Here is a 16,271-nt window from a genome sequence, read left to right as displayed (position 1 = left end):
TGAGCTATCGTTTGCGATAGCCAGATCGCTTCTGAAAAAGAGCTCTATAAGCTCAGTGGGCCTTACCACCCAACCCTCCAATTGCAAGCCACTCACTCTACCGCCGAGCCGCCTCACTGGCCAACATCATTGGCGAGTGACATCCCAACCGGTCAAGCACGTGGACTTACAATAGAGCTGTGCACAACTAAGAGCTGTGTACAATCGTAAAACTCTGAAGTGGAACAAAATCAAAATGCTCAAGGAAACTTGGCAGTCTGAGTGCATCTCACATTTTCAACTGGGCGAGAGACCGTTTTAAGAGAACGAGCCTCTGCACGGGGATCGAGTGTCGCCCCCTCGCACGCGTGGGATTTCTGCATGCGCTCTGGTTTCCTCCTGTGCGTATGAATGCTCATTAATTGACTGAAAACATCTTAACCTTTGCCCATCCCGATGGCGTACGTGTACATCATCAGACGTGTATGTCATCAGAACGGAATCAGAAGAAAATTAGAACTCTATTGGTACGCCTTCAGGTCAGAAGATGTATCGAGGCTCCCACAAGGCCATGCAGGAGGGTGTGTGGCACACTTTGGCGCCAGCTATCATAGAGTGCGGTAGCGTCGCTACAGTTCTCTGCGGTGAGTATAACGTCTTTAAAAACAGCAGCACTACGCCTCTCTAAATTAAATTAACGCTAACCGCTTGCGCGTTCCGAGATTCAGCGGCGAAGAGGACCCACCCTACAACTTGCAGATGTCTCGAAACGGGAAAGGGTTAATAGAGGACCACAGGGCTTGGGCATTTGTTGGTAGCGCCGTCTCACCGTCTGGCTGATGCTGCCTTCCCACTTGTCCGTGGTTCCTCATGCTTCTGAGCCGTTCTCTCTGGGAGTAAGCAAATACTGCGCCCTTTACAAGTGGAAATCATTATTACTACGATTGCAAAACAATGCCACAGTGTAGGGGTTTTCAGTTTTACCAGCATTGATTTCATAAAACCTTTAGTTTGAGTTGCCCTCACTAAATACTAAATGCAAGCTCTGTTCCTTACAGACGTGTTTTTGCTCCCGCGCACATTTCCCTTCGTGCCTTGCTAAGTTTCCATCAAAATATTTTGCAAATAAGTCCAAATGTGGAATAACATCTACGTGCATGCATTTTTTTTTATAAGGTCTCATTTCACTAATAGTATTTTATTTTGTTTATTATATCTGGCTTACATCCTTACCACCCTAAATGCCCCCAATCTCAATGAATTTCAGCAACTACGCTGGGTTGAGCCTGGTTGGTACTTAAACTAAACTCAGCTATTTTTTATTTCACCAGGTAAGGCCACCAAGCAATATATCTATTTTTCAGAAGCGACCTGGCCACAAATGATAGCTCAGCAAAGTAACTTATCACGTGGAATCTTAAAGTAGCAAAATGATCTAAACGCGTGTTTATAAATGTGGAGGGAAAAGCCAGAGGAGCAGGAGAAAAATCTACGTGACCACGGAGAGAACACGCAAACTCTAAATATATAGGTGTCAGGATCAAACTCACGACCTGCTGTATATCAGGCGAGGTAGTTAACATCTCGCCACTTGAATGGGTGATCACCACCAGGGTTTTCCAGGTGTTGTGGGTTTGGCGCTGCACGGTGTGGCCAGGAGATGGCAGTGCTGAGCGTCAGGCCCTCCTCGGATGGCCTAACAAGGCTAACATCCCAATTTAGCAAGACCCTTGAGAGCCAGCCGAGCATCCTAGCTCAAACTTTTGTACAGTAATATTATTACTACCATTTTCTATTCAACATACAGGTACCAATAAAAACGATTTACAAAGAAAATCTCAGAATTTGTAATAGAGCATTTATACTCAAAGAGATGATCACCAACGGACAAGACTGGTGACGGCTTGGCAGCTAAAGGGGACGAAGATGACTGAGAAGACATTCACTGTCAAGGCTGAGCCGCGAGATCAAGTGTGTGTGCAGCATGGAGTGCGGCATCGCAGGACTCAGGGTTCGCGACAGCGTGAGGAGGCTTTCATCCAGCAGTAGACAATATGTGGCCCACGATGAGAATTTTCGTGTATCGGACACAGAATTGCCACGTGCGGACACAGCTTGATAATAATATATGTATGTATACGCACACACACACACACACGACTCCCACGTGCATTTTTAAACACATTCTTTTAATCTCTTGGCCTGCGTGTCCGTGCCGCTGTGAGACATCCCGTGGCCTATTTGCACGCAAGGGTGTAAACGGGGTAGTTGCGTAACACTCGCTGCCACATCGGCAGCCGTCAAAACGGCAAGACGCCCGCACGTGGGTTCAAAGGTCCCACAAAGTCACGCCAACGCTGCGCTACATCGGGGGTGCAAAGAGTTCATGTGTGTGTGTGTACGGATATGGAGTAACTGCTTGATTATATTATATGTGCACGGATTATTGAGGCTGCAGAATCAAACGTGCTTGTACATTTTTTTCAATAAAAATTGAAAGCGTGCCATCGCGCACTCATGCGCGCGCTGGCGTCTCGTGTCCGCTGCTCCCAACTCATTGCTCGGCGAGCGGCGACGGGGCTGAGCCGTGGCACGCGGTCGCTGCTTGTTGCAGAGCTTCGCGGTTCGGTCCAGCAGGCCGCCCTGGCTAACGCTGCGGGTGTATCCAACCGTAAAATACGCCGTCGTCTGCTTCACGGTGGACGTTAATTACGCGATGATGTCATCCGTAGGAGCGGTCCACAGCACGGCGGCCTCATGTTACAAATTGGGAAAACTCCGCTGCAAGGGCAGAATTGGGATTTTACGCTGCGAGTTTCGTCGTCGGTGATGTTGTCTTGCCGAGGCCATTCCCTTCCCCCGCATTACCCCACACAGTCGAACAGTTGACACGAGGGAAGCTCCCCATGGTGGTGTCACGGTGAGCGGCGTGGCAGTTTGTTACCACGGTGCAAGATTCTTTAAACTCTCCCCCCCCCCCCATCGCCTCTGTCTACACGGCAGTGTCAGTGTACAGCATCACTATTCAATTGATCGGTGGTGGGGTAAAGTGTGGGTATTCCCACCTCTTCAAAAGATGGATGGCCTGCGTGGAAGAGTGGTTCAAAATACCTTCTCTGGCGACGTGCATCGCTATCGAACAGTGCTGACCCAATGGTGGATACTCCACATTCCCATGGTCGGGTCCAATTTATGCAAAAAATAAATAACAGACACATTGCCGAGCGCTGTAGCCTCATGGTGTGGTTTTTGTTGAACCAACCTCAAAAGGGATGATGATGATAAGCCTCAATTACGATCGCGAACCGCGCGAAACAAAGCAGATGAATCGAGAGGGATCGCAGGCGCCCTGGGAGCGGACGAAGGCGGTGCACCCACGGAGGACACGTGCAGCCCGTTTGAGCGTTGACAACGCGAACGCGAGCACGTGCGAAGATGCCCCAAAGGGTGCTCGGACCACACTTAATTCCACAAGACAGAGCCAGTCAGGGGCGGTTACATCCAGCACCGCCAGGTGCACACACCGACAAGGAAAATTATTAAGCGCATATGGCTTCTAACATGCGTCACAAGTTCCGTGCCTCGTGATATTATTCTCTCCGCGACTCGCGTTCGTGTTGTAACCGCCGCGATGCGCTCGTCACGATGTCCGACGTTTCACGCCATGAGATGTTAACTCCCTCGCCTGGTAAACAGGAGGTCGTGGGTTCGATCTTGACCCTGACACCTGTATATTTGGAGTTTGCATGTCCTCCCCATGGTCGTGGATTTTTCTCCGGGTCCTCCGAGTTTTACCTCCACATTTAGAATCACCGTGCGTTGAGTATTTGGATGCTATAAATGTCCACACAATATACCACTTCGTTGAGCTATCATCTGTGGCAAGGTTGCTTCTGAAAAAGAGCTACATAGCTCAGTGGGCCTTACCTGGTAAAATAAAACATTGCTTAAGAGTTTAAATAAAACGTGCCAGTATATTCTTCAGAATTCGGATTGTTAGTCTCAGAAGAGGCGCTCCCAGGACGGAGCGAAATGTCGGACATTGGCGATGACAGACAGGAATCAACGCTGCGGTTATTTTGTTTTTATGCTTATGATTAGTGTAAGCAATGCTAATATTAATATAACATTAAGAAAATATGCGACTCATGATATGTAAGCATACGGTAGTATATTTTTTACGCTTTGGAACTTCAAAATATTTTTGCAGATGTGAAAGCAGGGGGGACGTATAATAATATTGATCACCATCTCAAAATACGCGCAGTTCACAGACGTCACGTACAATTACGGGCTTCACAGTGGACGTTCAAGACCCCGTGGCGTTATTTGAAATATAGCAGGGCATGCATGCCAATGTGACGCACCCAAATTCACTGAGTTGACAAATTGCAGTGCTCGCAAATTACTTGATTAGTAAAAGCACATGGTAACATCGCACCCAATTGGCAGGCAAACGCCCCACTTGCAGGCTTCTGCTGCTGATGTGACTGCTGCAGCATTCACCTCGTGCTGCACAGGGATAGCTGCCACCAGGGTCCCCTAGGCTAGACTACACGGCAACATCGCCCTCTACCGCCAAACTGATGCGCATTTGCAGGCCAGCTGCCAAGGCTCTTCGTGCCGTATAGGGGCAGCTGCCACTGGGGGTTATCTGGGCTAGACTACTTCTGGAGACATTTAAGCCCGCGCTCTATCAATACGAATCCTTGTTCAGTCACATTTCGCTGCAAGATACGATTTCAAATATTTATTTCTGAAATTTGGTCACGTGTGTTGCCTTCCTAACGAAGGCAGCGTCGACACCAATTGGTTTACGTACCCAGTACAAAGTCGCATATCCGACCGGCTGGGAACCCAGGTATTGTATAGGCGGATATGTGAAAAAGTCGGATGAGTGAACACCTCTAGAAAATGACAGTGACACCCAAGCGCACGTGGGTGTAATGTCGTAATTGGGCGCAGGCGGTTACCTGGTCAGGGCGGACATGTCACGGTCAGATATGTGACGTTGTGCTGTGTCCACAACGTAACGGAACGGGTCTCAGAGTACGTCCACCGCGGAGACCGAGCGATTAATCATCTTCGTAGCTATCGAGGGGCACGGTGGACTATTGTTATTATTATCACATCATTGCGGGGTGGGGGGGGGAGGCCTTCATCCAGCAGTGGATTGACCATGGCCATTGACGATGACGACCGAACACAGATCACAATCACAACGAATAGTAATGCGCTGCTGGCGGTGGCACACAGTGGCCTGGCCACGATATTCCGAGCTTGCTCAAGACAATTCCTTTTAAAGAGGCGTGGGGGGGGGATAGGGGGAGGGAGCAGGCCGACAGCTGCCACGCCGATAAGCATGTATAACACGCAGTCCTCACAAGCATCATCGGCCCACTCAGTGCATTAGCATATCAAAGAGGCACAGCCTGAGAATGTCTACTCGCGTTCCCCCAACCCCCCTGCACACCCCCCCACCCAGTCCCCAGCTTCACCCCCTCCCATCCCACGGCCACCACCGCCACCCAATCTCGGGCAACCCACCGAGACAACCGGAACGCGCTTTGGAAAGCGGCGGAGGCCAAACTCGCCACCCAATTATCAGCGACGGCGCAAAGAAACGGACAACGCCAATGTTCGTGCCACCCCGCATGGCAATGAGCGGGCAGCAGTGGCGGTGAGGTGGGGGGCATAATCAAGCCAAGACACAGCTCAGGGACCCAAGTAGCTCAAGAGTGCCCCCCGCCAGAGTCGTGAAAACGTACGGGGGTGACAAGCCAAATATCAGCTCGAATTCGAATCCCAGAGGACGTAATAAGATATTCAATCTGAAGAGCCAATTAATCTCTCTCGTCGCCGCTGTCGTCCAACTGAATCTCGTGGTCGTTCGTCTGCATGTCTCGCGCGTCTACCTTTCACTCTTCTCGCTAAGCGCGCATCTCTTTGTCGACATCGCTTATCACCTCGCTAGGACTGTTTATTATATTTATATGCGGTCGTCGAATGGGCCGGGGGAGGTGGTGGTGGTGGTGGTGGTGTTTGGGGGGGGGGGGGGGGTCCCCAATTTTATTCCCACTGCGGAGCGAGGGCGGGGAGTGAAACGAGGCGGAAATCTCAAGACGCAGATGCGCCGGTATCACCGGCAAAATGTGGCGTAATGTTGCATCGCCGCATACGATTTACATCGCATTAGCCGCATTTAAATAAAATGATAATGACCTCTCTTTTGAAATTCCAAATTGGCCGCACAATTGAGCGCATCTCTTTTGGAAAAGGAGCCATTTAGGAGATGTTTTGAGGTGGATAAACGCCAGCTTTTTTGCAGAAGCACTTGATCTGTTCTCAGTATATCACTGCAGACATACATGGCAATTACAAACTGAGCCGACGTTAAGTGCCCGTGAGAAAAATGCATCATTCAGATCAAAATAAACATTTGAAATTGGTGCGCTTATGTAATTATGGCATTTATATAATAATCATCGTCAGTGTGAGGGCCGCCACACATCATAATTATTATTATAATCTTAATTATTATTATAATATTAATAATTATTATAATCATAATTATTATTACAGTGCCTTGTCTATTCCACTGCTGGATGAAGGCCTCCCCCACGATCTATCGATCATGGGGGGTGTTTGACCATACTTCACCACACTGATCAGTGAAGTTTGGTGCAGAAGGCGTGGGGACTGGATCGGTTCAATCTTAGCCATGGGCCGGAGTCAAGCAGAGGTGGTGCGTAACTGGCTTCATAACAAAGTAAGCTAACCACTGCACCGCCACTCCATTTCGTAGACGGAACATTATAATGCACATCGAGGTAAAAGTAGTAGGTGTCTGTTCGAAATAAAACCTTTTTTTGGAGTAAAGTCAAACAGAAAATTGAAATAAAGGTAAGTGCAGGGTTTCATTGATCACCGAATATTTTCCAGATTGTTGTTCAGACTGGAATGAGGCACATGACTCATTCCACGTGACTCATTCCACGTTACCCATTCCACGTGACTCATTCCAGCACGTACCGATAGGAATACTGGAAGTGGTGTGCCGGGTGTTATTTTGTTTTTGGCAGTCATTTGACCCGGACAGTCCTTGTTGGATTATCCAGTGTTCTTCACTAATGTTCAGAGGGGGGGGGCACTTTCGCCGATAAGACATCACCAATTTTCTTGTTGTGGTTTTCACACCTGATGATGATTGCTCGTGTTGCAGTCGAAACGTCGTGAGAATTTTATTGTTTTATATTTTTATTATTTTATTGTTTCCCTTCTACGTGGTGACTTTACCGAAAGAACCAAGAATAAGACATCGCCAGCGTGAGGGCCGCCACACATTTGAAACCATTGGGCCTTTGACAGCAGCACGATGACGATGGGGGGTGTCCTCCCTTTGGGCCGCACGAAACACCAGTCGTGGCCCGCAGGCCTCGCGATGACAAACACTGGGTCAACCCCTACTCAAGCGCATCCTATAATATCCGGTAACATTCTGAAGGAATCTGCACTCGGTACACCCCCTCCTCCATGGCCCACAGAACTTCACCCTCACATGAGTGGCGAAGTCAATCCACCAAAACTGGCACCATCGAGCGCCTCCACGTCGTTCGCCACGCGCAGCGACAACACCGCCCTCGATACACTCCACACGCAAAGGGAACAATTTGGCTGCGAGATCTAAACCGGGGTGTGCTGGGACAGTGTCCTTAATTGGCACACCTGCCAATACAAGCGGGAGCAACGTGCAAGCTTCGTGCCCCGAGCCGGTGACCTCTGAATGCAGTGACAATGCTCGGCCATTTATCATCTCCGCGGGCGCCTTTCGCGGGTTCTAAGGGGCGACAGAGACGTTCTCGCCGGCGTCACGTTTGTCGATCCGTCCGTGCGTCCCGCCTGCCCCGCCTGCCACGCGACGCCCATCCCGACGCCTGGCGCCCACCCAGCGATCCGTGCACGGGAGGCGGCAGATGCCCGGCCCGGCCCGGCGCCTGCCAGCTGTGGCGGGGGCGCGGAGGCCGACGCGGCCGTTTTGAGATTCGGTAACAAACAAAAAATCTTCGCCACAAAATCCAACCACATCGCCACCACTGCCACTGCGAGGGAAATCCATCTCCACCTACCACTGACCATCCTTCACCTACCACCCATCTCCACCTACCACCCATCTCCACCTACCACCTACCACCCATCTCCACCCACCACCAACCATCCTTCTCCAACTACCACCCCTCTCCACCTATCACCTTTTACCTAACACTGACCATCCTCCACCTATCACGTAACATCCTTCACCGACCACGTACCATCCTTCTCCACCTACCACTGACCATCCTTCTCCACCTACCACCCATCTCCACCTACCACCTACCATCCTTCTCCACCTACCACCTTTCACCTACCACTGACCATCCTTCTCCACCTACCACCCATCTCCACCTACCACCTACCATCCTTCTCCACCTACCACTGACCATTCTTCTCCACCTACCACCCATCTCCACCTACCACCCACCACCTACCATCCTTCTTCACCTATCACCTTTCACCAACCACATACCATCCTTCTCCACCTACCACCTTTCACCTACCACTGACCATCCTTCTCCACCTACCACCCATCTCCACCTACCACCCACCACCTACCATCCTTCTCCACCTATCACCTTTCACCAACCACATACCATCCTTCTCCACCTACCACCTAACACCCTTCTCAACCTACCCAAGTGCAATCACAGGCCATCTCAAGCTCAGCTGCGCTAGCCACAGGGCCCACCAACGGTACTGTACACGTGTGTACACACGTGTACGTCTACACGTGTGTACACACGTGTAAACGTACGTACACACACGCACGTGACCCACCGCTTTGGGGGCAAGGGTTGGTGGGTTATCGTTCAGCTGTGTGAAACTGCAAGGTGGCCAAGAAATGGTTAAACATACCAAGGGATTCGTTTGTCATCGAATATTTTTTTTGCCAGGTCGCTGGTCGACAGGGAGTAGGTGGCACGTGACCAGTAGTCGCCGCAGCCATAGCGAGAGGCAATATTATCAGTCCACGAACCGGACAGAGGTGGATTAACTTAATCCATGTGTAGTACAGAAAGTAGGTTCGTGAAATTGGGTTGTGTGGGACCTTTAAGTACCACCCCCCTCATACGTGCTGATATTCTCTATGGGTTTTCTTGGGATTTTTCCAGTTTCCTTCCACAGAGAAAACACTCCTTGAAAGCGTAGTTGGTCGAAGAGCCCAATGCAGGACCCTCATTAAAAAAGGAGTGGAGACTCTGCGAAGCTTTCCAGGACAAATAAAGGGCGTTTAATACAACTATAAACAATTTTTGAATTTTACCAGGTAAGGCCCACTGAGCTATGTGGCTCTTTTTCAGAAGCGACCTGGCCACAAAGAGATCGCTCAACGAAGTGGCTTGTCATCGCGTGGAAATTTCTTGCAGCCAAATACTCCAAACGCATGTTTCTAAATGTGAAGGTAAAAACCAGAGGACCAGGAGGAAAATCTACGTGACCACGAGGAGAGAGACATGCAAACTCTAAATATACAGGTGTCAGGGTCGGGATCGAACCCACAACCTCCTGTATACCAGGCGAGTTAGTTAACATCTTGCCACCGTGGCGCCAACACAGATCCCACGAGCTGCTCCATGAGGTCCACGTCCTCAGCAAGAGGAGAAACTTGTCACTTGGAGGTGTCAAGTCAGGAGAGACTTTGTAAATGCTGTATTCATGGTGCACAAAGCATGGGGAGTTGCTTGTTGGGAATGACCGAGACACAGAAAGAGGACTGCACAGATGATGGGTCTTGACGGTTTAACAATCTTAGGCTCAGATTTAGTCATCATTACCACATATCCTCCATCATACGAAAGCATTGTACATGACCGTGGTATGGCATGGTTGGCATTGAGCCCGGTGCAAGGAATGAAATGGGATCCCCCCTTCCCCTTGACTGCCATCCCCCCCCCCCCCCCTCTTTGCAGCCTGGCACTTGGACCACTCTGGCCGGTCGACCTCGGTGCAGCTGCACCGCCTGCACAATCGATGTGACAACGTCCACAACTTAAGTGACCCAAACGGAAGCCCCCAAACGGCATGGGGGCTTCCTTCCTTTAAGACGCGAGACACAGATCCCAGAGGCTTCATCCCAGGAGTGGCCTCTCCTCCTGCATGGGAGAACAGCAGGACTCGCGCACGCCCCGCAAGCAACGTGCACACGCACGGACACGCGCACGAACGCACGCACGGACACACACCACACCCTCTCACCTTCTTCTTGGAGAACCTCTCACTCTGCCGGGCCACTTGAGATTTTCCGTGCGTCTCGCCAGGCCTTATTGTTATCCTGATGGCCGGCTGGGCGGCGACGGCGGTAGTGGCGTCGGTGATGGCGGTGGGGCGCAGTCCAGCCAATTCCATCTGCTGCTGCTGCTGCCGCTTGGCACCACGCCGCATGCTCTGTATCTTGAGCTTTAGCCCACCCTCCGCAAAGTTCGTCTCGGTGATGGAGAACTCCCGGTCGTGGTCGCACGAGACGGTGGCGGCGCCGCTCGGCTGCTCGTGCGACCGAACGGTGCCCGGGTCCGGCGTCGGGCCACACGCGGCTGCCGTCGGCAGCATCCTGCGCATCGCGGAGGCTTTTGGCGACTCGGCAGCGGCGGAACTTGGCTCACCGACGGAGCGACCTCCTCCCGAGCCGCATCGGCCCACGATCCCTTCGGACGAATCAACGCCGCAGCTCAATTGTGGTGGCTCAAGGGATGGCGGCTCGGACGATTAAATGCGGCAGCTTCATAACCGTAGCTCCCTCGCTTGCGTTTCTATATATATAAATATATAATTGGTTAATCCTCTTCAACGGAAGTCCACCGTCCCTCAAATGTTCCCCGGAACGCCGAGGCGAAGCAGGATCGAAAGCCTCGGGATGCAGCCGATGATCAGGCCGCGAAGACACCGCCGTTCATCTCTGCGAAGGCACCAGCAGAATGCGAGTGGTTGTTATCCGCAGGTAAAAGTACACGGGCGCCTCCACGTACAGGCCTTCGCTTCGCCATCATCATGAAACACAACCGCTCCTGTGAATGCTGGAAATGCAGCGCATATGTATCAATATCATTTAAATACTGGGAAAATGTGTGTTGTAGCGTGGTTGGTATAGGCCCCGGGGTTCGTGGGCCCCAGTGCAGTTGCACCGCCTGCACACCTGATAGCTACACCACTTAAGGAGGAAACTGTGCCAAAATTAGCGTCTAATAAGTCACTTATTTACTCGGGAAAGTCTCAACACTCTAAACTCTTTTTCAGGGTGTTCCCTGAAATTGGGACGTTTGACCAGTTCCGGTCGCGAGTGTTTAACACGTGGGACCAAATACGGAATCCCGGAGAAAACCCCAGCATACAAGGGGAATAATCGCACAGATGGCAAGCGGGATGACGCAGAGCTCCCAATCTTCAAACCATGAGTTCAAAGCCCAACCGGATCAACTTGCCCCATCATCATCATCCCTTTGAGGTTGGTTAAACATGAACCACAACCATGAGGCTACAGCGCTCAGTAATGTGTCAACTATTGGTCTTTGGATAAATTGGATTCTACCATGGGAATGTGGAATGTCCACCAATGGGTCAGCACTGTTAGATACAGATGCACGTCACCAAAGTTTCATTCGAGCATAGCACCAATGGGACATTCTTCTTTGTAATCATATAGATTCATCATGACCATCAACAACAAGAGTCTTGACCACTCTACTGCTGGATGACAACCTCCACAAGCTGCAATATTGTATGATTATTATTCTCAAATACCAATCAGGTCCTAAGAAAATAAATCCCTGCCATGAACATATTGCAAAACACGCATCACGTGGTTTATGATATAGATATATATATCAAGTATATCATAAATCACGTTGTTTATGATGCACGGTCAACTCCAATCAAGTCAAAATAAATAGGGCCTCTCTCGATGAATCTCGGAAGCTAAGCAGGTATATACGAGCCTGGCCAGTGCTTGGATGAGTGACCACCAGGGCTTGCCAGGTTTTGTAGGTGTGGCCAGTAGATGACAGTGCTGAGTGTTACCTCTTTATACAGAGCACCGGTGCTGTGCTGGGATTTCTCCTGCAACGAAAGTTTCTTGCCACACGAAGACAAACTCCCATGATGAATAGAATCAATGGCCAAACTCCAAATGCAGCAGAACCCTCCTAAAGTTGATGCGAATCCTTCCTCAATCCATGAGCTGACACTTATTGTTAAAACTATGATGATGGTATTCTTGTAAAGCGTGTATTTGTGTGGGCCATCTCCAATTTAAAATCCGAATGATATCATCCAATACAGTTGCACAAACTACGGAATGGTGACAGGAAAACATTTTAAGAAACACTTTAAGAATGTAGCATCTGGTCCCAGTTTTAGTTACGTATTGTTATCACCAAGGATTATTTGTGTTATTTGTGCCGTGCCTCCGGTGTTTATTGTTTTGGTTCTGCATTAATATCCCTCCACGTGGAACTGCCACTGACTACTAATGTGCCGCCCTCCCACAGCCAAGGCACACACCAGCATCAACACGAGCCTATAGCATTCCCAAATACAACCACGTGTCATCCCATGCGTAAATACAGCACGAACCCCAGCTAGATACAGTGTATAATCACCAGCCATGGTCAATCCACTGCTGGATGAAGATCTTCCATAATTCGCCGGCATGCATCGCAATCCTACGAACTCTCTACCGAAGCCCTCTGCTCGCGGCTAGCAGAGCTCGACATTTAGCTACTGAAGGCATTTCCATTCGCCACAATAATAATAATAATCCACCTAACACCTGCACTAGAGCTGAGCTCAATGCACCGCTCCATCTCTCACGGTCACGTGCTCTCGGACGCGTTACATCCCTTGGCTGCCTCGACCATCAGTCCCCTTCTCTCCGTGGCGCGTCCTGCACAAAGCGCCACGCTCTCACTTTCCGCCACAGTTTGGATGATGTCATTAAACTTGCGTGCGCGTGTTCTCTAATCCACGTGGTTGCTTCCTCCATGCAGCACTTCCACATCCCGCATACAGTCTAGAATTTACACAGTACTGTACTGCATTTAACTAATACACTGCTCTGGATACACGTGTACGCATTCGTACTCCCGCTGGTCGTAAGCACATTTATACATGAATAATTGCAACAATGTAAATTTAGCAATAAGCCGTGTAGATTCAGCATACATTCACATCATTATTTAATTATATATGCCTATGCAATACGTAATTATATTGCTAGATATACATACACACATAAATCGCTATATAGCCTATACAGACTGTTGGTGCAAGTGTTGTCAGCGAACACCTATTAAGGCTGGCACGACGCACCATGGGGGGTGGTTGTGGCCAGAAACCACAAGGCATGTCCGCCTTTGTCTCCCCAGGCTATCGTTTTGTTTTTGACACACGGCACCAGGTGCTCATTTAAGACTGAGTCTGCCTAGGAGGATGGGCTGGGCCCACAGGCACCACTCGGTCCGCTGCAGGTCGGCCTTGCGCTGCTGCTGCTGCTACTTGACGTGGGATCGCTGGGATCGCTGGGACCGCTGGGATCGCTGGGACCGCTGGGATCTCTGGGATCGCTGGGACCGCTGGGATCTCTGGGATCGCTGGGATCTCTGGGATCGCTGGGCTCGCTGGGATCGCTGTGACCGCTGGGATCTCTGGGATCGCTGTGACCGCTGGGATCTCTGGGATCGCTGGGCCCGCTGGAATCTCTGGGATCGCTGGGATCACTGGAATCTCTGGGATCGCTGGGATCGCTGGGTTCGCTGGGATCGCTGTGACCGCTGGGATCGCTGGGTATCGCTGGGATCTCTGGGATCTCTGGGATCGCTGGAAACTCTGGGATCGCTGGGATCGCTGTGATCGCTGGGTTCGCTGGGATCGCTGGGCTCGCTGGGATCGCTGGGCTCGCGGCGAGCGCACCAACTGCTGCGCCACCGCTCCGCACGACATCGATCATCCACTCGCGCAAATATCCAGGACACACAAGCAACGTTGCGGGGACCGCACACTGCTCACCATCCGTGGAAGCTACGGCAGAGCAACATCTCTTACATTCGTGTTCAAATTCATTCTCTTGGTTTGCTTTTGTATTTAATTTGTTCGTCAAAAAAACAGACAAGCTTCTTATTTCAGTACAATACAAACATCTCCCTGTTATCCACCAAGCGCGGTCGTGCGTGCGAGGATGTAGTTGCTACACGTGTGTAGTTGTTTACATGTGTTGTGACATGTGTGCGCGAAGTATGTGACGCGCGCGTGCGTTGCGGACGGGAGCGGTGGCGCAGTGGTTAGCGCACTGCGCTACGACTCCGGCGTTCTCGAGTCCCGCTCGTGACCACCAACGATCTGTGCAGAGTATCGGGACCGGTCCTGGGGCTTCCCCTACGTCGACTCGGCCTTAAAACGAGTAACCTGCTGCTGTGGCGTGTGTGTAAACACCTGCACTGGAAAGACAAAGGCGGCCGGTCGTGGTGCTGGTCAGCCCTAGAGCGCCGTGGTGGCCTCCGTAGGAGCTCGCTGTAAGCACTTACCCCAACCGCCTGCGAAGGCTATAGGGGTGATATTTGCATTATCTTGAGACATGTCAAGCACATGTATGCTGAGCTAAGTGCATGCTTAAGCCCATGTAATAATACTATGCCTGTACATGGTGATTCGTGTGTATTACATGTAGTTAGCATGTACCATCTCACGCGTGTAACATGTAATTGACCACACATATAAGCGGCACCTTGCGTGTAATAATAATATATATTACACACAAGCTGTATTGCTGTGAGTGAGCGACGCTTTTTGCTGCGCTGCTGCCGCGTGTACTGCTGCAACTGTCCGATCGCGTATACATCCCATGTGCCGTGTGCCTTCTATCGTGTGGTTATGTAGGAAATTTGTGTAGACGTGTGTGTGTACACGTGTGTGTGTGTAGTATGGGGAGCGGTAGTGTAGCGGTCAGCGCGCTGCGCTATGAACCTGGCGACCCGGGTTCGATTCCCGCTCACGGCCAACACCAGTGACGATTATCTGAACCGGTTCCGGGCCTCCCCTAGGTCGACTCAGCCTCAAATGAGTACCTGGTGCGGTGTGTAAACATTGCCACTGGGGAGACAAAGGCGGTCGGGCGTGGTGCTGGGCACCCACCCCCTCGTGTACCGTTCCGGCCTTCATAGGTGCTCGCTAACAGCACTTGCCCCTACAGTCTGTTAAGGCTATACGGGGGATCTTTGTCTTTGTGTGTAGTATATGTTGCGTATATACGCACGTGTTATACAATTTCCCAACGTGTACGTACACACATTTGTGTGTCGTGCAGTATATTTTAAGTGCAGTATATACGGACGGACTGCAGAATACACTGCGCTTACACGCGTGTGTTCAATAGAGTATCTACTCACTGCAGTACACACGGCGTGTATGTACACGTGTGTAGTATATGAGTGCACGATATACTTTGTGTAAACGTGTGTGTGTACACGTGTGCAGTATATACTGACTGCAGTACACACGGCGTGAACACGTGTGTGTAGTATGGTTGTATACTTTGCGTACACGTGTGTGTGTACACGTGTGTGTGTACACGTGTGTGTGTACACGTGTGTGTGTACACGTGTGTGTGTACACGTGTGTGTGTACACGTGTGTGTGTACACGTGTGTGTGTACACGTGTGTGTGTACACGTGTGTGTGTACACGTGTGTGTGTACACGTGTGTGTGTACACGTGTGTGTGTGTACACGTGTGTGTGTGTACACGTGTGTGTGTGTACACGTGTGTGTGTGTACACGTGTGTGTGTGTGTGTGTAGTGGTGCGGTCCGCACGAACCTGGACGATGCTCGCTCTGCGCTGCCCGGCTCTCTGCGCCGCTCTAACCCGCGAATGGGGATGGTGAGAATGGTGCCAGATGAGGACCCCCCCCCCACTACAGCCCAAGACCCGTGCTTTGCGCATGCGCACTGCCAGCAACCGACGGATTTTTCGATGCTCCGGGATTTTTTTGTTTGTTTGCGAGGGATGAGGCTGGGAGAGGGTTGATGATGGGGTTGGGTGATGGGGTTGGGTGATGGGGTTGGGTGATGGGGTTGGGTGATGGGGTTGGGTGATGGGTGATGGGGGGTGGGTGATGGGGGGGGGTATGTGGGGTGGGTAATGGGGTTGGGTGATGGGGGGGTGATGGGGGGTGGGTGATGGGGGGGGGGTGTGGCGGGTGGGGGTGATGGGGG

The 16,271-nt window shown here is 51.0% G+C and overlaps 1 protein-coding gene across 1 annotated transcript in view; it reads right to left on the bottom strand.

Annotated features, from left to right (window-relative positions):
• Nucleotides 1-15,961, bottom strand: part of SETBP1 (SET binding protein 1) — a 111,829-nt gene extending 95,868 nt beyond the window's left edge. The window contains exons 1-2 of the mRNA XM_032973935.2: nt 15,874-15,961; nt 10,270-10,966 (exon numbers count right to left, since the gene is read on the bottom strand). Of these exons, the coding sequence (XP_032829826.2) occupies nt 10,270-10,629 (360 nt within the window). The 5' untranslated portion in view covers nt 10,630-10,966; nt 15,874-15,961. The remainder of the gene's footprint in view (nt 1-10,269; nt 10,967-15,873) is intronic.
• Nucleotides 15,962-16,271: the final 310 nt, after the last annotated feature.

The sequence above is a fragment of the Petromyzon marinus genome, chromosome 52 (genome assembly GCF_048934315.1).
Source record: "Petromyzon marinus isolate PM22_M1 ecotype Great Lakes invasive population chromosome 52, UKy_Petmar_22M1.pri1.0, whole genome shotgun sequence".
Taxonomy (NCBI): domain Eukaryota; kingdom Metazoa; phylum Chordata; class Hyperoartia; order Petromyzontiformes; family Petromyzontidae; genus Petromyzon; species Petromyzon marinus.
Note: the sequence above shows the minus strand (reverse complement) of the source record. Positions and strands in the feature narration are given on the sequence as shown.